The sequence below is a fragment of the Physella acuta genome, unplaced genomic scaffold, assembly GCF_028476545.2.
Source record: "Physella acuta isolate Inbredline_101_S28 unplaced genomic scaffold, ASM2847654v3 ptg001077l, whole genome shotgun sequence".
In the NCBI taxonomy this organism is placed as follows: domain Eukaryota; kingdom Metazoa; phylum Mollusca; class Gastropoda; family Physidae; genus Physella; species Physella acuta.
Genome location: NW_026732594.1, coordinates 28,782 through 54,566, shown reverse-complemented (window position 1 = coordinate 54,566; position 25,785 = coordinate 28,782). Strand labels below are relative to the sequence as shown.

The following is a 25,785-nucleotide window of genomic DNA, read 5'->3' as shown; positions in this document are numbered from 1 at the left end:
TTATTTTGGGTTGTGTGATGAGAGTAGTGCTTGCAAATGTTGGATTCTATTTTATTTACTGTTTAGTTGTACATTGTACATTTCCTTTTGCGCTTTCATTTGTTACCCATACGGGATATCCTTTTAGCTTGGGATCACATATGATATGGGATCAGCCCATCCGCTAAGAGAAGCCACATCTTACCTTATTTATGACCAGCATTTGTCCATTGACCCATTAGGTTTGTTTCTGCCTGCATCTTTTGTCCTGATTGGTTGATGATGTTGTACATGAAGTCCTCTAGAGCTGCGGACTCTGTGTGTTAGGTGGTTGAGGAAAAGAAATCATGGATTGTATTAAAAATGTATTTTATTTTAAAAAGTTTTAAAAACCGTACTTACTAGTTGCACCTCCTTTACATCATTTGAAAAATGTTTTGATTTTTAAAGATGATAAAATTATATTTACACTATCAAATGTTTGCCGAAGAAGATGACGCTGCTTAACATCTGCCTTACTGTACATTTTTAATATTTTTATTCCTTCTTTCAAACTTTTTAGCTCAAATTTGTAAAATTATGTTGATAATTTATTCACTAATACATTTTTACTTAAAGTTAAAGCCAAAACGAGAATTGTTGAGAAGAGCAGCTAAATTAAGATTTTCTGAAAGCTAAAGGCCCATTTATTGTTTGGCTGTTGAGAGGGTGTGTATCACCAAGTGATGTGAATAGAAATCTCAGGCTCCTATTGTATTGGTTAATGTTGCTGTCTATTTGAAGGCCTGTGTTTCAACTGATCTCCTCAGCTATAGACACCAGCTTCTCACCACAGTATCTTTGAATGGACACATTTTTGTTGATTGCATTGGATTTTTGCAGCATTCAATTAATATTTATAGTGTGTTTTAAAATGTTTTAAAATATTTACCTTCCGAATTTATTCTGTTGAAATGTTATATTTCTTTTGCTAAAACTATTTATTAAATTCACCTCATTAGTGTGCTTAAATAAAGTGCTTGCTGAGTTGAATGCCTGTTTGAACATTATTATGAGCTATACCTCAGTTGTTAAATACGCTCATGATTGTAACATTTCTGGTGCCAGTGTGAGAATGTTGTAGACAAAGCATTGTTAATTCTTGGATTAATTTTTTTAAGTAGCCTAATTCAGTGAAAAATAATTAGCAACAGGTAAAATAATTGTAACCATTTTTTTTTTGACGTCCTAGTGAATTGTTTACAAAACATGTCCAGTTGAGACAGTTGTTATCTACTGTTTGGTGCTATTACATTTGTATGGATTGGACATATTCTGTAAGGGTAAAATGTGTACAAATATTTATGATATTGTGTTTTATATTTCCTAGAACTTAGAAATTATTTAATAAATAATGCCAAAATTTGAAGTTTTGATTCTTTAAAAAAAAATTTTAAATTTGGAAAATAGATTTTTAAATTTTATTTTGAGTTATAACTGATTTAAAAGAAATGAAAGTCTTATTATTTGACTGGTTACCTGTTTGAAAATTGAAATATTTGAAACAGACCAATGAAGACTTTTTCTATAATTAATGTTGTGTGTGTGTTGCTGGACCTGCACACTGAACCACTTTTTATTTGATGTGTAATTGTGATCATTATTTACAGTTGAACATTGTACAGTCTTAAGTAAAACAATTTCTGGGCTGAATACATGTCAGGAAAATTTAAATCATTACATTTTTATGACCTGCATATAAAGTTTAAAAGCGAGGAGTTAATTCAGTTTAAATCCAGTACTCAGCATGTTTTCTCACTCTGATTGATGATCTGAAATGTTTTGAATGAAATAAACATGTGATCAACATTACAAATGTGTTTGGGTTATTTTCCTCTTCATAAAAAAAAATAGCAGCAAAACCTGTCTGACCGATGTATAAAAAAAATAAATCTGAAAAATCACCATATTATGAATAATTAATTACAAAGAAACTCACGATCTCATTATAAACAGCTTTAGGTACTTGCTTAAGTATCCTAGATCTATTCAGTTACTAATTTTTATTTTGACTTGCCAGAGAAATAGCTGAGCATGATTAAAAAGAGGCTCTGATATAGAAATTATCTCACGGTTGGAAATGTTTGGGGTGGTAGGGTCTACTGTTGACATCCCAACCCTGCCTTTTCTTCATTCTAAATTTTACCCTACCCTTTTCTTAATTCTAAACTTTACTAACTGCAAACAATGGTTTTGATTTTTTAAAATAGTGTAAGCAGTTGACCAAATGTCTCAAATTAATAGAAAATCGGTCTTATGGTATGAAAATCATTTGTTTTGAAAAAAAATGCTTTGTTTCATTTTCAGCTCTTTTAAGTACGTTTCTAAGGATAAATTACATGGGAAAATGGGCAAGGAATAACAAATAGGGTTGCCAGATACCTTTTCCAAAAATACTGGACACCTTTCCATCCTTCCCTTCTCAGGTATGCCGCAAAGCAGAAGAAGGGGGGTAACAGAGTATTATTCATATACTTGTCCAGTATTTATTTTATCCTGGACAGTCTGCTCAAATAGTGGACTGTCCGGTTCAAAACTGGACACCTGGTAACCCTAATAACAAAATGTACAAATCTTTCATCCTGCTTCAGTAGGTCTACTCTTGATTTAACTTTTTATTGGAAACCCTTTGACCCATTTTAATTGATAATATAATAATAATATATCAAGTATAAACAGACGAATTTTACCAATTAAAAATAGCAATTTATTATATATATATATATATATATATATATATATATATATATATATATATATATATATATATATATATGGTGACTATATTAGAATTCATTCTCACATTTGATAAGCTGTGGGAGTTGTCTTTCTTTCTCTAGATTAATCTAGATCTAGATCTATGTCCAATGACATTACACATAATCATGTCCAGCAGATGAGAATTGCTAATACTTAATACAAATAATAGTAACAATACTAATAATAGTAACTTGCTATGAAAGTAATTAGAAATTGCAAACAAAAAAAATCAATGTCAGTGTAAATTGCTGGAAAGCTAAGCTAGACTACTGACAGTAAACTTTCTGTGATCACGTAACCCACTTTGAGTTTACGGTTGTGACATGAAACTTGCTAAAAAGGAAGTGGCAAAATCAATGGCAATCGCAAAAGTGAATAGCGTCATAAAATATTTTTAAAATCGTATTCGTATGCGGTGTTATTAAAAAAAAAACCCAATGTGATTATAAAACTTTATTGTGAGGTTTTAGCCTGACTCTAGTCTTTACAAAAGATTGAATGTGGGCCTATTTGAATTTTTTAATTTATATTTTCGGTAGCTAATCAAAATTTAAAAAACAAAAGCCAAAATCAATTATGCCCTAGTGTTATTTTTTAAAATTTGTATTACTGAAAATGTAAAGCATCATCATGTATGGTATGGGTGATGGGTCACCAACCAAAGATCTCCAGTGTTCTCTGTCCTGCTGGGGTATGAGTCACCAACCAAAGATCTCCAGAGTCCTCTGTCCTGCTGGGGTATGAGCCACCAACCAAAGATCTACAGTCCTCTGTCCTGCTGGGGTATGAGCCACCAACCAAAGATCTCCAGAGTCCTCTGTCCTGCTGGGGTATGGGTCACCAACCAAAGATCTCCAGTCCTCTGTCCTGCTGGGGTATGGGTCACCAACCAAAGATCTCCAGTCCTCTGTCCTGCTGGGGTATGGGTCACCAACCAAAGATCTCCAGTCCTCTGTCCTGCTGGGGTATGAGCCACCAACCAAAGATCTCCAGAGTCCTCTGTCCTGCTGGGGTATGAGCCACCAACCAAAGATCTCCAGAGTCCTCTGTCCTGCTGGGGTATGAGCCACCAACCAAAGATCTCCAGAGTCCTCTGTCCTGCTGGGGTATGGGCCGCCAACCAAAGATCTACAAAGTCCTCTGTCCTGTGCCAGTTTCTCAACCTGACTGAAGTCAATCTTTTTGTTATTTCATCCTCAATGCATCATCTGCGATGTATGGTGGTCATTCCCCTATCCGACACAGGTGGAGGCGCTCGGTGGGAGATTGGCTACTCCACGCGAGGAAAATGTAAATAAACATGACGTAGCTAGAGTAGATCCTAGGTCAGCGGTTATTAACCTTTTTATGTATGCGCAACCACCGAGCCCTACTTAATAGTTCTTTTGTCCGCACTGACAATATCCGATCGTGAATCATGAGTCCTATGTGTGTTTTGACCTTCGCCGAACCCTCAGACTGACACACTGAACATTTATTCTAAAAATATAAATTTCTGAAATTTTTTTCGGGTTTAAATTGTTTAAAAAAAAAACAAAAAAAAAAAACAAAAAAAAAAAACCAAACAAAAACGCTTATATAAGTGTACTTACACTTACACACTAAAAAGAAGAAAAGAAATTTTCTTTAAAAATATAATAATGAGCTATCATTTAAATTTTATATAACTAAAAAGAACCGTGTCAACAATAATGTATTTAAGTAGGCTATAATTAGATCTATAATGATCGAACACATCTCGTCAAACTCGTTTACTTCCGTTATGTAATAATTCAAAATTTGACCTGAAAAAAAATGAATACCTTACTAATAATATAATGCATAAACCAACGATATTAACTCATTAACTCTATCGATTTTGTATTTTTTACTAGATCTAGATCTAGATATATACAATTTATTTTAAATTAAAATGCGATACAATTTTAAAAGTTTTTTTTACACTTTCATTTAAATGTAGGCATTCAAAGAAAGATCGACTAATAATCTCAGGGCTACCAAATTGGCTTACAATACAAAACATTTTAATATTATTATGCACATATTTAAATCTAGAGCTTTTAATGTTATTAAGCTACTGATCATAATTATTTAATTTACAAATGTTAATGACTAAATAAAATCTAAGTGTTAGGCTAAAACAGATAGATCTAGACGCAAGTATATTAGGAAGACCACAACTTTCGTTTGATACTCTGATCTGGTCATTTTAAAGCAATAATCATGGAGACCGTTCGTGAGGTAGATTAAGAAATATTAGATTAGTATAGAATATAGAATCTAGAGGATAGAATCTAGATCTAGATATCTAGATTAGATCTAGACACTAGATTTTAGATCTAATAAAAAAAATTAAACTATTGCAAAAATTAATTAAATTATTATTCGAATAAATTATTAATCTTTTTCACTTTTTGAGATCCAGCCAAAATTTATGAATCTACAGTAAAACAGTGATAAAATAAACAGATAAAGCCTTTTTTTTTTAATTTTGAGGCAATTAACTAATTAAGTGTTAGATCTAAGGATTTGTATTAAATTTAAGTAATTAATTTTTTATACTCATTAAATTTATAAAATTATAGATCTAGGTCTAGTCTAGTAGATCTAGGTCTAGGCCGTTCGAATTCACAGCTTCCGGGTTTGTTGTTTTGAAGCCATCTCACGGCTCATGCGCTTACCAAAAATGACGACCAGTTTCGCTTTCACTAATGGGTAGAGCGATAAAACTAATGATTACGATGCCATCGTTAATTTAAGAAATCGGAACTATCCGTTTCTATTTAAGTCTGTTATTTAAGAATTGTCGGATCTACTTTTGGCCTAATTTCTATGTTTGTCTCGCAAGCGGCGCCTTAGTGAAAGTAGCTCTATATAATTCTTATCTTTCGAATCAAATAACTATAAAATACCGCAGGTATTTTTAACCAGACTATTGCTATTTTTTACTTGAAAGCATTAATTTTACACACGTTACAATAAACTGGTAATAATTTATTGTAGGCATGAGATATGCTCTGTAAGAATAATAATGCCATTTTATTATAATCTTTTTTGGTGAACACGAAGCGCGGGAAAATGTGTGACGCGCAAGAATCCAATCATTCGGCTAGATTTATGACTGTTTTTTATGTCACACCTAAAAATAGAATGTTTACGCTTTCTTCATTGATGATCGTTTTCATTATTTTTTTAAACTGAAAGTATGAATTATTAGTTAGATTTCAGGTTTTGTAACTTGGTATACTTACCCTTTATCAAAATTAAAAGCATAGCATGCTGATTGTGAACAAATATAGTCATAAAACACAAATATAAAGTTACAAACAATGCGATGTCGGGATGTGCCACACCCCCTCAAGAAAACACGTGTTTATTAAGCTGTTTATCTCACTTTACAACAGTAATTAAAATTAATTTTCAAATTTTTATCACTTATTGGGTAAGATTAAGCACATATTTACTTAAAATGAAAAAAAAAACAAAAGCAAATTCTGTTTTAATGAAGGTCACGGGTCAAGTTTTTTTTTCCTTCTGTCATGTTCAGTGGAGGGTGCCACAGGCTGACCTGACTTTGGAATTTTTTTCAGTAATAATGACTTTGCACAGAAAGTTAAAATATGCTAAATTGGCTTAGTTTACTAGTGTGCAAGCTATTATTGATACATTTTTAATAAAAAAATCATTCTGTAATTCTCATCAAAAAGCCTAATCTAGGTCTATACCAATTTTATTTATTTTTATTAGAGGTAAAATATTCAAAAATATTTGTAAAATTTAAATCTAATTCATTTGGTTGTTATTAATTAATTATTATTAAATATTAATTAATATTATAGGATAGGCTGGCTAATATTTCAAAGCATCATTTGATAGGTAAAAATAAGACTGTATGATTGAAGTTTTTTGAATAACTCTTGTTTTTATTTGATTGTTTTGTAGTCAATGTCAGCAGGCGGAATGAAAAGTTCAAAAGTTCTGAACAAAGTCTCCAGCTCGTATGAGCTGTTTGAAGCAGATCCAGAAGATGATGTCATCCCGACCCAATCTAACCCATTTCGCGCACCATCCATTGCAGAAATTTACAAAGTAGTTGAATTAGACTCTAGAGCTTTATTTTTCTCTCCTTACACGAGCTTAAAAGATCTATCTTTTGACATATCCATGACCCTGGCTTATTATAATTTTTGTTACAAATATCTTTTATTTTTCATTCAAACATTTATAATTTTTGTTCAAATGCAGGATTTCCCATTGCTTGTGAAAATTTTAAACTTGATTTTTTAATTTAATGTTGTAAGCCCTAAATAGGTTTTTTTTTTGTTAGAACATTTTAGATAACTAAAAAAAAAGAAATTTATTCATTGTTGAACTTAAAAAGGATAATTGAAATGAGAGGATCCCTTTGTTTATACAATACAGGGAAAATGTAATTACTAATAGATTTAATTTTTAAATTAAAATGTCCATGAATACAAAGTAATGCATGTTGTTTCCCTCACACTAGATCATTGAGCCTATTTCTATCAATACACCAAGCAGTATTTTTATTGTTAAGAGCCGTGAAGATATGAAGAAATATGTGCTTAAAAAGGTATACTATATATTTGTATTTATGTTAAGCCTATGTTGATTGATTTAAATGTCAATAAAATGATAAGAGTATCCATAGATGACATCATGCAATTTTTTGAGTAGGTGTTTGTTTGCTCTCTTATACATCACCAAATAGAGATATTAAAGTCCACATTCACCAAAACCTAATTCTAATTGAAGCGTACAAGTACAAAAGTATGCTGGGTTTCCTAGAAGATGATGAGTCAGAACTTTTCTGCAGACTAGCACTTGTTTACTGTTAGTTTGAGATGCTTCCTGTAACACAAAGTAATGAATGAGCTTAAAGTAATGTTTCTTGCCATGCAAACATCACCTCATTGTAATGTTTTTTGTAATACAATTGATGTAAGGCTGTATTTCAACCTGTTAATTGGCTAGCTTTGTTACATTAGAATGTCATTGTTCATTGCACATCATGTTTTCTATTGCTTGTATATTCAGTGAGTAACATTCATGCATTCAACCACATAACTCAAACTCAAATCACTAAACTATCTTTTAACTAATTAGCTCACAATTCATTAGTTAATTAGTTAAAGATCAGCTTTTATTTGAATTCCAGATTGAATGCGAGGATGAAAGTGCTGCAGTCAAAGCATTTTTTGAGGTAAGTTTTCCGACTTGTGGTTCCGAAAGGCTTGGACACATTTGGAGATGACAATACACCATGATGCCTGAAGGTATCTATGACTTGATATTAGTTTGCCTACACTGAACAAGCCCACTAAAGGCAATTATAAATCCACAGTCACATTTGTTTTTATTATTACCACAGGAAATGGAGCTGAAAAAGTTGGAACATATAAATATTGTTAAATACAAAGATTTCTTCGTTACTTTTGAACCGAGTGTAATATATTTTCTTTTTCTTTGAATTTTTTCACAAAAAAGTATCAACCTGCATTTTTATGATATCATTACTTGTTGGATTGTCTAATTAAAATTATAGTTAACGCGTTGAACACTTTTCTATTTTGTGTTTAATATTACTATCTATTTACTAGGGTTAAGCCTTTTGTCATATTTTTATTAATAGTCTTTTGGACTAAACCTTTTTAAAACTATATTTTAATTATATGTAATCAGTAACTTTTCTCAATGCTCAAGGCAAACATTCAATACTTTAACACCAGCTGCAAAGAAAAACCTTTAAACATACAATATAGCCTATTGTTCTATTATTTGACATGTCAAGCTTTTTCTTATTAGCAATCGTCAGTTTTCCTAAATATCATCTCCAAATACTTTCCCTGTGGTAATCTTCAAAAATGGATTCAGGAGTATCAGGATAAAGCACAATTAGCATCTGAAAAGGTAGGACGCCAATTTCTTAATTACTCAACTTAAAAAAACATGAATTCATGGTCTACTGCCAAAAAAACTAACACCAGGTAAAACAATTGAAATCAAAGAATCCAACACTTGCTTGTTTAACAACTAAAAAACAACTGCATATAAGGTATATTAAACTTTTTATTTGAATATTTAGTCATATTATAATTGGTCACATATGATATAGCTGGTGAAAATATTGACTAGTGTTGATGGAGCATTTTTCTAAACTGTTATTTTCAGTCTGTAAAAAATATACTGGGGGACATCTTGAATGGCCTTGTCTACATGCATGAGAAAGGAATTATTCACAGGTAAAATTAGCTGCTCCATTTTTTCATGTTCATTCTCAAAAGTCAATGTGGAACTTAACAGGACAACTATTTAATTTATCTAAGACAGAATCTAGATCCCTACATTTCTTATTCCAACTTGCAGGAATATTGTTCCTGACAGAATCTAGACCCCTACATTTCTTATTCCAACTTGCAGGAATATTGTTCCTGACAGAATCTAGACCCCTACATTTCTTATTCCAACTTGCAGGAATATTGTTCCTGACAGAATCTAGATCCCTACATTTCTTATTCCAACTTGCAGGAATATTGTTCCTGACAGAATCTAGATCCCTACATTTCTTATTCCAACTTGCAGGAATATTGTTCCTGACAGAATCTAGACCCCTACATTTCTTATTCCAACTTGCAGGAATATTGTTCCTGACAGAATCTAGATCCCTACATTTCTTATTCCAACTTGCAGGAATATTGTTCCTGACAGAATCTAGACCCCTACATTTCTTATTCCAACTTGCAGGAATATTGTTCCTGACAGAATCTAGATCCCTACATTTCTTATTCCAACTTGCAGGAATATTGTTTCTGACAGAATCTAGATCCCTACATTTCTTATTCCAACTTGCAGGAATATTGTTCCTGACAGAATCTAGATCCCTACATTTCTTATTCCAACTTGCAGGAATATTGTTCCTGACAGAATCTAGATCCCTACATTTCTTATTCCAACTTGCAGGAATATTGTTCCTGACAGAATCTAGATCCCTACATTTCTTATTCCAACTTGCAGGAATATTGTTCCTGACAGAATCTAGATCCCTACATTTCTTATTCCAACTTGCAGGAATATTGTTCCTGACAGAATCTAGATCCCTACATTTCTTATTCCAACTTGCAGGAATATTGTTCCTGACAGAATCTAGATCCCTACATTTCTTATTTCAACTTGCAGGAATATTGTTCCTGACAGAATCTAGATCCCTACATTTCTTATTCCAACTTGCAGGAACATAAAACCCAGCAATATTTTTTTTCGTCAATGTGGGTCAGTGGTGCTAGCAGACCTGGGCGTATCTACCCTGAATAGTGACATGAGGACTAACACCAGACAGACACTCAGTAAGTCTGTCTAGTTGAGAGTATTGTAACACCAGACAGACACTCAGTAAGTCTGTCTAGTTGAGAGTATTGTAACAGCAGACAGACACTCAGTAAGTCTGTCTAGTTGAGAGTATTGTAACACCAGACAGACACTCAGTAAGTCTGTCTAGTTGAGAGTATTGTAACAGCAGACATTCACTCAGTAAGTCTGTCTAGTTGAGAGTATTGTAACACCAGACAGACACTCAGTAAGTCTGTCTAGTTGAGAGTATTGTAACACCAGACATTCACTCAGTAAGTCTGTCTAGTTGAGAGTATTGTAACAGCAGACATTCACTCAGTAAGTCTGTCTAGTTGAGAGTATTGTAACACCAGACAGACACTCAGTAAGTCTGTCTAGTTGAGAGTATTGTAACACCAGACAGACACTCAGTAAGTCTGTCTAGTTGAGAGTATTGTAACAGCAGACATTCACTCAGTAAGTCTGTCTAGTTGAGAGTATTGTAACACCAGACAGACACTCAGTAAGTCTGTCTAGTTGAGAGTATTGTAGCAGTAAGACAGACACTCAGTAAGTCTGTCTAGTTGAGAGTATTGTAACAGCAGACATTCACTCAGTAAGTCTGTCTAGTTGAGAGTATTGTAACAGCAGACAGTCACTCAGTAAGTCTGTCTACTTGAGAGTATTGTAACACCAGACAGACACTCAGTAAGTCTGTCTAGTTGAGAGTATTGTAACAGCAGGCAGACACTCAGTAAGTCTGTCTAGTTGAGAGTATTGTAACAGCAGACAGTCACTCAGTAAGTCTGTCTAGTTGAGAGTATTGTAACAGCAGGCAGACACTCAGTAAGTCTGTCTAGTTGAGAGTATTGTAACAGCAGACATTCACTCAGTAAGTCTGTCTAGTTGAGAGTATTGTAACACCAGACATTCACTCAGTAAGTCTGTCTACTTGAGAGTATTGTAACAGCAGGCAGACACTCAGTAAGTCTGTCTACTTGAGAGTATTGTAACAGCAGGCAGACACTCAGTAAGTCTGTCTACTTGAGAGTATTGTAACAGCAGGCAGACACTCAGTAAGTCTGTCTACTTGAGAGTATTGTAACAGCAGGCAGACACTCAGTAAGTCTGTCTAGTTGAGAGTATTGTAACAGCAGACATTCACTCAGTAAGTATGTCTAGTTGAGAGTATTGTAACAGCAGACAGTCACTCAGTAAGTCTGTCTACTTGAGAGTATTGTAACACCAGACAGACACTCAGTAAGTCTGTCTAGTTGAGAGTATTGTAACACCAGACAGACACTCAGTAAGTCTGTCTAGTTGAGAGTATTGTAACAGCAGGCAGACACTCAGTAAGTCTGTCTAGTTGAGAGTATTGTAACAGCAGGCAGACACTCAGTAAGTCTGTCTAGTTGAGAGTATTGTAACAGCAGACAGTCACTCAGTAAGTCTGTCTAGTTGAGAGTATTGTAACACCAGACAGACACTCAGTAAGTCTGTCTACTTGAGAGTATTGTAACAGCAGGCAGACACTCAGTAAGTCTGTCTACTTGAGATTATTGTAACAGCAGGCAGACACTCAGTAAGTCTGTCTACTTGAGAGTATTGTAACAGCAGACAGTCACTCAGTAAGTCTGTCTAGTTGAGAGTATTGTAGCAGCAGACAGACACTCAGTAAGTCTGTCTAGTTGAGAGTATTGTAACAGCAGACATTCACTCAGTAAGTCTGTCTAGTTGAGAGTATTGTAACAGCAGACAGTCACTCAGTAAGTCTGTCTACTTGAGAGTATTGTAACACCAGACAGACACTCAGTAAGTCTGTCTAGTTGAGAGTATTGTAACAGCAGACATTCACTCAGTAAGTATGTCTAGTTGAGAGTATTGTAACACCAGACATTCACTCAGTAAGTCTGTCTACTTGAGAGTATTGTAACAGCAGGCAGACACTCAGTAAGTCTGTCTACTTGAGAGTATTGTAACAGCAGGCAGACACTCAGTAAGTCTGTCTAGTTGAGAGTATTGTAACAGCAGGCAGACACTCAGTAAGTCTGTCTAGTTGAGAGTATTGTAACAGCAGGCAGACACTCAGTAAGTCTGTCTAGTTGAGAGTATTGTAACAGCAGGCAGACACTCAGTAAGTCTGTCTAGTTGAGAGTATTGTAACAACAGGCAGACACTTAGTAAGTCTGTCTAGTTGAGAGTATTGTCAGCAGTTCAATGAAAGTCTTAATATGAGTTTCGTCTACTGTGAGTACTCTGTGGGTTCCTCCATTATAGGGGGCATACTGTACCTGGCCCCAGAGACAGCCTACCAGTCACATGATGAGAAAAGCGACCTCTACTCTTTGGGAGCTGTGCTGCTCAACATGCTGACCACATCCACCCTGAGTAATGATGGTTTCTTCAAGAAGTTCTCTCAGATCAAGGAATTTCCTGAGATGTTGAATGAAGTGACTGAGGGAATTAGTGAGGTATGTTGCACACTCTTCTTTTTTTGTGTAGTAGCTGACATCACCAGAGCCGGCGTTAGGAAAACGCGGGGCCTAGGGCCAACCATCCGCGCGGGGCCTTTTCATTATATATATATATATACATATATATATGTATGTATGTATAAAGGCCTATATAATGTGATGTACACATAATAACACAAATGTTTTGGAGTTTATAAGCTAATGCCAAACTTTCCACTATAATAACAGAATTTTATCTCTCCCATGTATTAACCCAACGTTCTTAGTTTTTTTTCCTTGCTAAGATATTAAATCAGTTTTGACAGTTATGTAATTCATACCAAATCACTTAATAAAATTTAATAATTAGGAAAATAAAGTTTACAATACAGCGAACTCGGCCTGATGTATCAAAACAGTATAGACTTCAAAATTTGTTAGGAATTCATACAATATTTTAAAACCAAAATCATTATTGTCTAAACTATTGTAAAGGATTTCCCTATAATTAAAAAAATCGCTTAAGCACTCTACAAATGTCGTGTTTTAAAGTTCACCAAAGTATCAGATATAAATTGAAAGACCGTGTTTATTGGGGGAATATCAATGACTACTAAATCACTACCCTTCATTGCCTTCAAAGATTCCCCTTCCTCAATAAAAGTTGTGCGACGAGGACCATTCGCTGACTATATCATGTCAGCACCATCGGAAGACGATTGAATAAAACAATTTGGATGAATTCGCTAAATTAATCATTCTGTCTTGGAAAGGGTGAATCCTTAAGGTGACACAACATAACAACAGTTTTAACTTTCTTCCAAAAATTAATAATAAATCACCCTGTTTAATGCCCCCCCCCCCCCCTCCTGATATAGAATCCTAAACCCCCCCCCCCCCCCCCCCCCTCGTCGCCCTCCTCCCACCCCTCTGCACGCAACTGAATGTTAATTTTGTTATACCAAGACAAGTAGGCCTACATATAGAGTTTCTTCCAGGCATCTCTTCAGGGGGGGGTCAGACCCCCCCTGAAAAAATTCTACCGCTCCTCCCCCCCCCCCCCCCCCCCCCCCCCCCCGAAAATTTCAAGTGCCCCCTCCCCCCCCTCCCCCCGGAGAAAAAAGTCTGGAAAAAACACTGCACATATACGACATTATACGACATCTACAACAAGAAAGTCAGGACTAGAGTTCATCAGGTCACTAACTGTCTACTACAGACATCCCGTCTGCTCACTAAAAGGACGTCTTCATCGGTCCGCATACAATAGGGTATCTCTTTACGTCGTGGGCTAATTCTCGACTGCCATCTCCAGTCAGCTCAGGTCAAATGCCAGGCGACCGTACCCTACACAAAGGGGAGGTGTGACACTGTTTTTGTATCGAATTACGGACTTTCCCAGTTCAGGTGGGACTCACCAACATCAAACGTGGCCTCAGTTATAACAATCAACAACGTCGGCATTCGACCATTTAGTTTTTCCCAATTGAATTCAGAAACAATTTTTTTAAGTTTACAAACTGATTCAGATAACAATGACATTGCTGGAGCTTCTCCTCTGTACATGTTTCACCTGTTTCAGGTGAACTCTACTTCACTTGCCCCATGGAGCCTCAGGTTCTTAAAAAGAACTTTTTACTTGACACACTACCTGCCTTATATCTTACAGTTGTTCTCATTCAATGTTATATAATTAAGAGTGCTTAAATTCCCTAGATATACTCCAAGTCCATGACAATCTCAGTGCAACTTTTGCTGCGTCACAAGCACAGCATTCGTTTTACTACACTGTAAGTCAAATAAGTAACTCATAGTCCATAGGGCTGATCAGCTCAGCTACATCATCTCCACTCTCACGTCAGATGGCCACTCTGACGTAGGGTAGCCACCATGACAAACATAGCCACTCTAACATCTAGTAGATTGACATAGGGTAGCCATCTGTGTTGTGTTAGCTAAGAGGAAGGTGAGCCAGCACACACATTTTGTCACCATACCTTCCCAACCACATTAATGTCACTGTATTGAAGTGTGTAGCCCTATTAAAGTATGTTGTTTGTAGACCTGCTATGAAGTGTGTAGCCCTAAAGTGTGTTGCGCATGTTTGCAGGGAATTCATCAAGTCTGGCTTTATCCAGGAGTGTATGGCCAATGCCAGCCACAGTGACACAGGCAAGAAGTCAACCAACAAAGTGACCAAACAAACAGTAGCAACAGTAGATGGTAGGTGTCTGATGTGGGTGTGGCACTGGGGGGGGGGAGTTTGATGTGGGTGTGTCACTGGGGGAGGAGTTTGATGTGGTTGTGTCACTGGGGGAGGAGTTTGATGTGGGTGTGTCACTGGGGGAGGAGTTTGATGTGGGTGTCACTGGGGGAGGAGTTTGATGTGGGTGTGTCACTGGGGGAGGAGTTTGATGTGGGTGTCACTGGGGGAGGAGTTTGATGTGGGTGTCACTGGGGGAGGAGTTTGATGTGGGTGTCACTGGGGGAGGAGTTTGATGTGGGTGTGTGTCACTGGAAAGAAGTTTGATGTGGGTGTGTCTCTGGGGGAGGAGTTTGATGTAAGTGTGTCACTGGAAAGAAGTTTGATGTGGGTGTGTCACTGGGGGAGGAGTTTGATGTGGGTGTCACTGGAGGTGGAGTTTGATGTGGGTGTCACTGGGGGAGGAGTTTGATGTGGGTGTCACTGGAGGTGGAGTTTGATGTGGGTGTCACTGGGGGAGGAGTTTGATGTGGGTGTCACTGGAGGTGGAGTTTGATGTGGGTGTCACTGGAGGTGGAGTTTGATGTGGGTGTGTGTCACTGGGGGAGGAGTTTGATGTGAGTGTGTCACTGGGGGAGGAGTTTGATGTGGGTGTGTCACTGGAAAGAAGTTTGATGTGGGTGTGTCACTGGGGGAGGAGTTTGATGTGAGTGTGTCACTGGAAAGAAGTTTGATGTGGGTGTGTCACTGGAAAGGAGTTTGATGTGGGTGTGTCACTGGGGGTGGAGTTTGATGTGCGTGTCACTGTACAAATTCTGTACATAAAAAAATATTTCAAAATCAAAATACAACAAATAAATCATCCACATACTAACACAATATATTTATACATAAATTGGAACCCCTCTCTCCATGAGCAATTTTTGTCTAAGCCACTAATGAATGATTGAATGTTGATCAACTACAAATCTTCCAATTGACCTTGCCAGAGACAGCAGTGCATGAACTGACTGATGTGAGCAAGATGCTGGACTTTATCTCCAACAATATTAACCATGAAGCCAGCCTAGCTGAAGGACTGTCCATACTAGCTGACCACCTGAGAGACAATTACAAGGCCCACACTGACGTTGATCAGAAAGCCAGGAGCATGATCATGTTTGCCTTGTGGGACAATATCTTCAATATGGACATCATCATCCCAGGCTGCTACGTCCTCAGTAACTTGGTTGCCTCCAGTCAGCCTAGTGGTTAGTTCAGGTTCTATGGTCTCTGTTTATTTGGTCTCAGTGGTCAGTTCAGTGGTCAGTTCAGTGGTCAGTTCAGCCTCTATGTTGTCTGTTTATTTGGTCTCAGTGGTCAGTTCAGTGGTCACTTCAGTATTTCAGTGGTCAGTTCAGTGGTCACTTCATTGTCTCAGTGGTCAGTTCAGTCTCTATGTTGTCTGTTTATTTGGTCTCAGTGGTCAGTTCAGTGTCGCAGTGGTCAGTTCAGTTTATCTTATTGGCCAGTTCAATTTGTCTAGCGATTGGTTCATTTTGTTTTAGTGGTAAGCTCATTTTGTTTTAGTGGTAAGCTCATTTTGTTTTAGTGGTATGTTCATTTTGTTTTAGTGGTAAGCTCATTTTGTTTTAGTGGTATGTTCATTTTGTTTTAGTGGTAGGTTATGGCCTCAGTGTTGAGTCAGTGCCTTTTGTCCACCATTTCATTTTCAGCTGAGCCGACCTCATTGTTAAGTTCTGAAATCTTCACCTTTACCCAAAAAATTATGACAGTAAGTGCTTTGAGTCACCTTTACCCAAAAAATTATGACAGTAAGTGCCTTGAGTCACCTTTACCCAAAAAATTATGACAGTAAGTGCTTTGAGTCACCTTTACCCAAAAAATTATGACAGTAAGTGCTTTGAGTCACCTTTACCCAAAAAATTATGACAGTAAGTGCTTCGAGTCACCTTTACCCAAAAAATTATGACAGTAAGTGCCTTGAGTCACCTTTACCCAAAAAATTATGACAGTAAGTGCTTTGAGTCACCTTTACCCAAAAAATTATGACAGTAAGTGCTTTGAGTCACCTTTACCCAAAAAATTATGACAGTAAGTGCCTTGAGTCACCTTTACCAAAAAAATTATGACAGTAAGTGCTTTGAGTCACCTTTACCCAAAAAATTATGACAGTAAGTGCTTTGAGTCACCTTTACCCAAAAAATTATGACAGTAAGTGCCTTGAGTCACCTTTACCCAAAAAATTATGACAGTAAGTGCTTTGAGTCACCTTTACCCAAAAAATTATGACAGTAAGTGCTTTGAGTCACCTTTACCCAAAAAATTATGACAGTAAGTGCTTTGAGTCACCTTTACCCAAAAAATTATGACAGTAAGTGCTTTGAGTCACCTTTACCCAAAAAATTATGACAGTAAGTGCTTTGAGTCACCTTTACCCAAAAAATTATGACAGTAAGTGCTTTGAGTCACCTTTACCCAAAAAATTATGACAGTAAGTGCTTCGAGTCACCTTTACCCAAAAAATTATGACAGTAAGTGCCTTGAGTCACCTTTACCCAAAAAATTATGACAGTAAGTGCTTTGAGTCACCTTTACCCAAAAAATTATGACAGTAAGTGCTTTGAGTCACCTTTACCCAAAAAATTATGACAGTAAGTGCTTTGAGTCACCTTTACCCAAAAAATTATGACAGTAAGTGCTTTGAGTCACCTTTACCCAAAAAATTATGACAGTAAGTGCTTTGAGTCACCTTTACCCAAAAAATTATGACAGTAAGTGCTTCGAGTCACCTTTACCCAAAAAAATTATGACAGTAAGTGCCTTGAGTCACCTTTACCCAAAAAATTATGACAGTAAGTGCTTTGAGTCACCTTTACCCAAAAAATTATGACAGTAAGTGCTTTGAGTCACCTTTACCAAAAAAATTATGACAGTAAGTGCTTTGAGTCACCTTTACCCAAAAAATTATGACAGTAAGTGCTTTGAGTCACCTTTACCCAAAAAATTATGACAGTAAGTGCCTTGAGTCACCTTTACCCAAAAAATTATGACAGTAAGTGCTTTGAGTCACCTTTACCCAAAAAATTATGACAGTAAGTGCTTTGAGTCACCTTTACCCAAAAAATTATGACAGTAAGTGCTTTGAGTCACCTTTACCCAAAAAATTATGACAGTAAGTGCTTTAAGTCACCTTTACCCAAAAAATTATGACAGTAAGTGCCTTGAGTCACCTTTACCCAAAAAATTATGACAGTAAGTGCTTTGAGTCACCTTTACCCAAAAAATTATGACAGTAAGTGCTTTGAGTCACCTTTACCCAAAAAATTATGACAGTAAACCTAATTTGATATGACTGCTGTAAGTGTTTACATAAGGTGACCAATCAATTGATGTGAAATACTTTACATCCTAAAGGCTTTTGAATATGAACCAGAAGTTCAGCTTGCAGCCGTTAACTTGATCCTGGCCATTTCAACGGACAGTAAGTTCATTAACCTTATGTTCATCATCACTTTCATCAACATAGACTTCATCCATTCGCAATAAGTTCATTATTAATTTCAATAACAAAGACTTCATCCATTCATTTGTTCATTTATCACTTTCATCAACATAGTTCATCCATTCCCCATACAAGCTCAATATCACGTTCATCAACATAGACCCTCTGTTAAGCATACGTTTTAATATTCTATAACCAGCCCTGCTATTTAGGCAGGGAAAAAAAGCTATACATGATGATAGTAGATAATATATATATCTAGATCCTAGATGTAGTTTCTTACAACTTTTGAGTGATTTTCATTAGCATAAATTGGTACTTTCCACTATTTGAAACTTATCAAAAGTTCTTATCAGAAATGTATTTTATGTTAACTTTTTGGCATTTCTAGAGCTGGCAGTCCAATTTATTTTATGTTAACTTTTTGGCATTTCTAGAGCTGGCAGTCCACCGAGCAGAAGAAAATCACTGTATGAACTTTTTACAAGCTTTTATTTAACTTGCTTCCTCTGTTATCAGTCTGTTGACAGTCTGACTGTCATCACAAATCAAAATGGGCAAACAAAATTTCAGTCACTTTTAACTTTGTTTCTAAGTTGGCATGTGGGTCAAGACTTGAAGACAAAGCAATATGACATTAAATTTGAAAAGCGTGGGTGTGCTCCTACATATTAGTAAAGGTATCCAATGGATAATAAAGTGACCCACGCTTTTCTTTGTAGTTATTTAAATAGTAGTGAATTATTATATATTTAAGGAAAATCATTTATTTTCTACTTTTTAATGCATTATTACATAAAAGCTTGTTATTAAAACTTTTTATTGTGCAATTTTTTTCTTTTTAGAGCTAGCAGCCCAACAAGCAGTAGAAAATGGAGGCATGCATGCCATACTGGTGGCCATGAGGCATTCCAGACACAACGCTACACTCAATGCTTTGAGCTGCATGGCCCTGTGGAGCCTTACCTTGGATGGTAAACATTGTCATGTAGATTCAGTGTCCACCATCCAACTGTCCACCCAACTGACCAGTGTCCACCACCAAAGTGACCAGTGTCCACCACTCAACTGACCAGTGTCCACCACTTTCTGACCAGTGTCCACCACCCAACTGAACAGTGTCCACCACCCCAACTGACCAGTGTCCACCACCCAACTGACCAGTGTCCACCACCCAACTGACCAGTGTCCACCACCCAACTGACCAGTGTCCACCACCCAACTGACCAGTGTCCACCACCCCACTGACCAGTGTCCACCACCCAACTGACCAGTGTCCACCCAACTGACCAGTGTCCACCACCCAACTGACCAGTGTCCACCACCCAACTGACCAGTGTCCACCACCCCACTGACCAGTGTCCACCACCCAACTGATCAGTGTCCACCACCCCACTGACCAGTGTCCACCACCCAACTGACCAGTGTCCACCACCCAATTGACCAGTGTCCACCACCCAACTGACCAGTGTCCACCACCCAACTGACCAGTGTCCACCACCCCACTGACCAGTGTCCACCACCCCACTGACCAGTGTCCACCACCCCACTGACCAGTGCCCACCACCCCACTGACCAGTGTCCACCACCCCACTGACCAGTGTCCACCACCCAACTGACCAGTGTCCACCACCCCACTGACCAGTGTCCACCACCCAACTGACCAGTGTCCACCACCCAACTGACCAGTGTCCACCACCCAATTGACCAGTGTCCACCACCCCACTGACCAGTGTCCACCACCCAACTGACCAGTGTCCACCACTGAACTCAACAGATGAGAACCTAAAGGTTGCTGGCAAAGAGCATGCCGTCAGGGATGTCTGTATTGCCCTGAGCATCCACAAAGTTTCTCCACAGGTCTGTGAGTCTGCTTCAGCATGTCTCATCTCACTGCTACTGGATGGTAAGTCTGGTTGGTTGGTTGGGTTGTTGGCTGGCTGGCTGGCTGGTTGTGTTGTGGTTGGGTTGTTGGCTGGCTGGTTGTGTTGTGGTTGGGTTGTTGGCTGGTTGGTTGGGTTGTTGGGTGGCTGGTTGGCTGGCTGGTTGGGTTGTGGTTGGGTTGTTGGCTGGCTGGTTGGGTTGTGGTTGGGTTGTTGGCTGGCTGGTTGGGTTGTTGGCTGGCTGGTTGGGTTGTTGGCTGGCTGGTTGGGTTGTTGGCTGGCTGGTTGGTTGGGTTGTTGGCTGGCTGGCTGGTTGGGTTGTTGGCTGGCTGGTTGGGTTGTTGGCTGGCTGGTTGGTTGTGTTGTTGGCTGGCTGGTTGGGTTGTTGGCTGGCTGGTTGATTGTGTTGTTGGCTGGCTGGTTGGGTTGTTGGCTGGCTGGTTGGGTTGTTGGCTGGCTGGTTGGGTTGTTGGCTGGCTGGTTGGGTTGTTGGCTGGCTGGTTGGGTTGTTGGCTGGCTGGTTGGTTGGGTTGTTGGCTGGCTGGCTGGTTGGGTTGTTGGCTGGCTGGTTGGGTTGTTGGCTGGCTGGTTGGTTGTGTTGTTGGCTGGCTGGTTGGGTTGTTGGCTGGCTGGTTGATTGGGTTGTTGGCTGGCTGGTTGGGTTGTTGGCTGGCTGGTTGGTTGGGTTGTTGGCTGGCTGGTTGGGTTCTTGGCTGGCTGGTTGGGTTGTTGGCTGGCTGGTTGGGTTGTTGGCTGGCTGGTTGGTTGGGTTGTTGGCTGGCTGGTTGGGTTGTTGGCTGGCTGGTTGGGTTGTTGGCTGGCTGGTTGGGTTGTTGGCTGGCTGGTTGGGTTCTTGGCTGGCTGGTTGGGTTGTTGGCTGGCTGGTTGGTTGGGTTGTTGGCTGGCTGGTTGGGTTGTTGGCTGGCTGGTTGGGTTGTTGGCTGGCTGGCTGGTTGGGTTGTTGGCTGGTTGGTTGAGTTGTTGGCTCGCTGGTTGGTTGGGTTGTTGGCTGGCTGGTTGGTTGGGTTGTTGGCTGGCTGGCTGGTTGGGTTGTTGGTTGGTTGGGTTGTTGGTTGGCTGGTTGGTTGGGTTGTTGGCTGGCTGGCTGGTTGGGTTGTTGGCTGGTTGGGTTGTTGGTTGGCTGGCTGGTTGGGTTGTTGGCTGGCTGGTTGGGTTGTTGGGCTGTAGCTAGGAGGTTGGGTTGTAGCTAGGTGGTTGGTTTGTAGGTTGGGTTGTAGCAAGGCAGTTAGGTTGTTGGTGGGTTGTGGGCTGGATGGTTGGGTTGTAGCTAGGTGGTTGGGTTGTAGCTAGGTGGTTGGGTTGTAGCAAGGCAGTTAGGTTGTTGGTGGGTTGTAGCTGAGTGGTTGTGTTGTAGACAAATTGTTTGGTTGGTTGTGAATGTAGCATAAACTGAAAGTAAACCACCCAGTATGTCATGTGTGACACAATGTTTGACCATGTAAACCACCCAGTATGTCATGTGTGACACAATGTTTGACCATGTAAACCACTCAGTATGTCATGTGTGACACAATGTTTGACCATCACCAGAGACCTGCTACGACCCCTTCAATGAACTGGACTGTGTGGGCAACCTCATCTATGCCATCCACTTGCACACTGAGTGTGTCAAAGTTGTCAAAAACTGTTGTAAAGTTTTGTCCATTGTTGTGGAAGCTAATGGTCAGTACACACTTTTTTTTATTCACCTGTAGTCCATTTACATGCCACTAGTACTTGCCTGGCTTATGCCAGTTGTACATGCTGGGCCCTGGCCAGTTGTACATGCTGGGCCCTGGCCAGTTGTACATGCTGCGCCCTGGCCAGTTGTACATGCTGGGCCCTGGCCAGTTGTACATGCTGGGCCCTGGCCAGTTGTACATGCTGGGCCCTGGCCAGTTGTACATGCTGGGCCCTGGCCAGTTGTACATGCTGGGCCCTGGCCAGTTGTACATGCTGGGCCCTGGCCAGTTGTACATGCTGGGCCCTGGCCAGTTGTACATGCTGGGCCCTGGCCAGTTGTACATGCTGGGCCCTGGCCAGTTGTACATGCTGGGCCCTGGCCAGTTGTACATGCTGGGCCCTGGCCAGTTGTACATGCTGGGCCCTGGCCAGTTGTACATGCTGGGCCCTGGCCAGTTGTACATGCTGGGCCCTGGCTAGTTGTACATGCTGAGCCTGGCTACTAGTACATTTTGGAAGGACCACACAACTTTACCTTCTATTTTTACCTCAGCTGAATGCGCGTATAGATTTTTGACCAGTGCTGAATCAGACAAAACTCCCCGTGGTATTCCTACAATAGTAGCTGCATACAGCTACCACAAGGACAATGCTATGGTGGTGGAGAGTATTGTCAGGCTTTTGTTGGAGCTCTCTAACTATGGTTAGTATTGTCAGGCTTTTGTTGGAGCTGTCTAACTATGGTTAGTATTGTCAGGCTTTTGTTGGAGCTCTCTATGGTTAGTATTGTCAGGCTTTTGTTGGAGCTCTCTAACTATGGTTAGTATTGTCAGGCTTTTGTTGGAGCTCTCTAACTATGGTTAGTATTGTCAGGCTGTGGCTATAGTCAGACATGTCACTCTGTTGTTGTTGCTCTCTCTGTTGTAATAATGTAAGATAACCCTTCTAGATAAGAGATATTAGCTGATGCCTGTTTACTGTTAGCTCCTCCCATGCTAATGTGTTAGCTCCTTCCAAGCTGAAATGCTAGCTTCTCCTAAGCTGAAGTGCTAGCTCCACCCATGCTGAAGTGCTAGCCCCTCCCATGCTGAAGTGTTAGCTCCTCCCATGCTGAAGTTTTAGCTCCTCCCATGCTGAAGTGTTAGCTCCTCCCATGCTGAAGTTTTAGCCCCTCCCATGCTGAAGTGTTAGCTCCTCCCATGCTGAAGTGTTAGCTCCTCCCATGCTGAAGTTTTAGCCCCTCCCATGCTGAAGTGTTAGCTCCTCCCACGCTCAAGTTTTAGCTCCTCCCATGCTGAAGTGTTAGCTCCTCCCATGCTGATGTGTTAGATCCTCCCATATGTTAGCTCCTCCCATGCTGATGTGCTAGCTCCTCCCATGCTGATGTGTTAGCTCCTCCCATACTGATGTACTAGCCCCACCCATGCTGAAGTGTTAGCTCCTCCCCTGCTGATAGCAAGTGTTGTGCTTGTAGATGACATCAACTCTGAGATGCAAGCAGCCATGATAGCACAGACCCTATTACTGGAGATACACAACAGATACAGAGAAAACAAGGTAGGCGTGGCACAGGGAGGGGTCATGTCCACTCTAATGGTGGAAGGGAGGGGTCATGTCCAATCTAATGGTGGAAGGGAGGGGTCATGGCTAATCTAATGACGGAAGGGAGGGGTCATGTCCACTCTAATGGTGGAAGGGAGGGGTCATGTCCACTCTAATGACGGAAGGGAGGGGTCATGTCCACTCTAATGGTGGAAGGGAGGGGTCATTTCTAATCTAATGGTGGAAGGGAGGGGTACAGGACATTATGGGCCTCCTGTACTAATGCCTACTTGAACCTCCCCCCCCCCCACAGGACAGTATGGGCCCCCTGTACTAATGCCTACTTGAACCTCCCCCCCCCCCACAGGACAGTATGGGCCCCCTGTACTAATGCCTACTTGAACCTCCCCCCCCCCCCACAGGACAGTATGGGCCCCCTGTACTAATGCCTACTTGAACCTCCCCCCCCCCCACAGGACAGTATGGGCCCCCTGTACTAATGCCTACTTGAACCTCCCCCCCCCCCCCACAGGACAGTATGGGCCCCCTGTACTAATGCCTACTTGAACCTCCCCCCCCCCCCCACAGGACAGTATGGGCCCCCTGTACTAATGCCTACTTGAACCTCCCCCCCCCCCCCACAGGACAGTATGGGCCCCCTGTACTAATGCCTACTTGAACCTCCCCCCCCCCCCACAGGACAGTATGGGCCCCCTGTACTAATGCCTACTTGAACCTCCCCCCCCCCACAGGACAGTATGGGCCCCCTGTACTAATGCCTACTTGAACCTCCCCCCCCCCCCCACAGGACAGTATGGGCCCCCTGTACTAATGCCTACTTGAACCTCCCCCCCCCCCCACAGGACAGTATGGGCCCCCTGTACTAATGCCTACTTGAACCTCCCCCCCCCCACAGGACAGTATGGGCCCCCTGTACTAATGCCTACTTGAACCCCCCCCCAGGACATTATGGGCCCCCTGTACTAATGCCTACTTGAACCTCCCCCCCCCCACAGGACAGTATGGGCCCCCTGTACTAATGCCTACTTGAACCTCCCCCCCCCCCACAGGACAGTATGGGCCCCCTGTACTAATGCCTACTTGAACCTCCCCCCCCCCCACAGGACATTATGGGCCCCCTGTACTAATGCCTACTTGAACCTCCCCCCCCCAGGACATTATGGGCCCCCTGTACTAATGCCTACTTGAGCCCCCCCCCCCCAGGACATTATGGGCCCCCTGTACTAATGCCTACTTGAACCCCCCCCCCAGGACATTATGGGCCCCCTGTACTAATGCCTACTTGAACCCCCCCCCCCCCCCAGGACATTATGGGCCCCCTGTACTAATGCCTACTTGAACCCCCCCCCCCAGGGCATTATGGGCCCCCTGTACTAATGCCTACTTGAGCCTCTATTTCAAACCTCTCCCCCAGGACATTATGGGCCCCCTGTACTAATGCCTACTTGAGCCTCTATTTCAAACCTCTCCCCCAGGACATTATGGGCCCATGTGAGCTGGCCCTAGAGAAACTTGGCTCCCCCCAGACCGTGATGAAAAATTCCGCCATGGGCCTGCAGGTGGCCCCACCCAGCAGGCTGTACAGGTTTGAGGGGGAGGTGCAGAGCTCGTGCAGACAGCTGCTCAGCAGGTGGCACAGAGACTCGATGCTAGCGCAGGGCCAGAAAGCCAAGATCAACGCCGAGCTCAACACGCGCATGAAGATGAAGAAGAAACCCAAGCCTTCCATGACATCATTCTGACCCCAGCTCATGACACCTCGGCTGGTTGACTCATCCACCTTTCTCACATTCACCCCTGTTAGAGCCATTGAGAGCAGCAGTGTTGCGTGTGTTTGACGGCAGCACGCCATCATGTTGTCATGTCTGTCCCATTTGTCTTAGTGTGTGACAGAATACTGGACCATCTGCACGTCTGGCAGGGACAGAGTTGTTTGGTTCTTATCAACATCAACGTGTTGTTACAGTTTGGTTCTTATCAACATCAACGTGTTGTTACACCATTGTTCAATCCATTGTGTCGACTGACAACATGGTCGACTGACTTTGTCGACTGACATCACTGGGTCAACGGACAGACACCACTGGATGACAGGTTGTAAGGGGGTGGACTGGCTAGTTTAGAATGCTTTTGTGTGGCTGTGCTATTTTTAGACTACTCAAGTTTTGGTGACCTCAAATTTTGATAAAGTATAATTTATATTGAATAATTTAATTTCCTTACAAATACAAATTTAGTTCTTTGTTTTTAATTGTATGGTGTCTTCAGTGTTATGGGAATGTCAGTGGTATTTGTATCTTCAATGTCATGGGAATATAGCCGAGTGGTATGTATCTAATGTCATTGGAATGGAGCTGAGCTGACCATGGC

General features: G+C 40.6%; 1 protein-coding gene across 2 annotated transcripts; it reads left to right on the top strand.

Moving 5' to 3' along the window:
• Positions 1 to 4,896: 4,896 nt before the first annotated feature.
• On the top strand, positions 4,897 to 25,632 carry LOC131955546 (serine/threonine kinase-like domain-containing protein STKLD1). Of its 2 annotated transcripts, XM_059319703.1 has the most exons (20): positions 4,897 to 5,019; positions 6,721 to 6,867; positions 7,286 to 7,372; positions 7,958 to 8,002; positions 8,171 to 8,245; positions 8,605 to 8,709; positions 8,971 to 9,041; positions 10,030 to 10,142; positions 12,403 to 12,596; positions 14,295 to 14,368; positions 14,689 to 14,801; positions 15,771 to 16,031; positions 16,497 to 16,555; positions 18,199 to 18,265; positions 19,132 to 19,260; positions 20,064 to 20,192; positions 21,721 to 21,852; positions 22,406 to 22,555; positions 23,327 to 23,409; positions 24,891 to 25,632. In XM_059319703.1, the coding sequence occupies exons 1-20, from the start codon at positions 5,002 to 5,004 to the stop codon at positions 25,155 to 25,157; spliced, it is 2,319 nt and encodes a 772-aa protein (XP_059175686.1). In that variant the 5' UTR covers positions 4,897 to 5,001; the 3' UTR covers positions 25,158 to 25,632. The 2 variants fall into 2 exon arrangements, with proteins under 2 accessions (XP_059175686.1, XP_059175687.1); XM_059319704.1 differs by lacking the exon at positions 8,171 to 8,245.
• Positions 25,633 to 25,785: the final 153 nt, after the last annotated feature.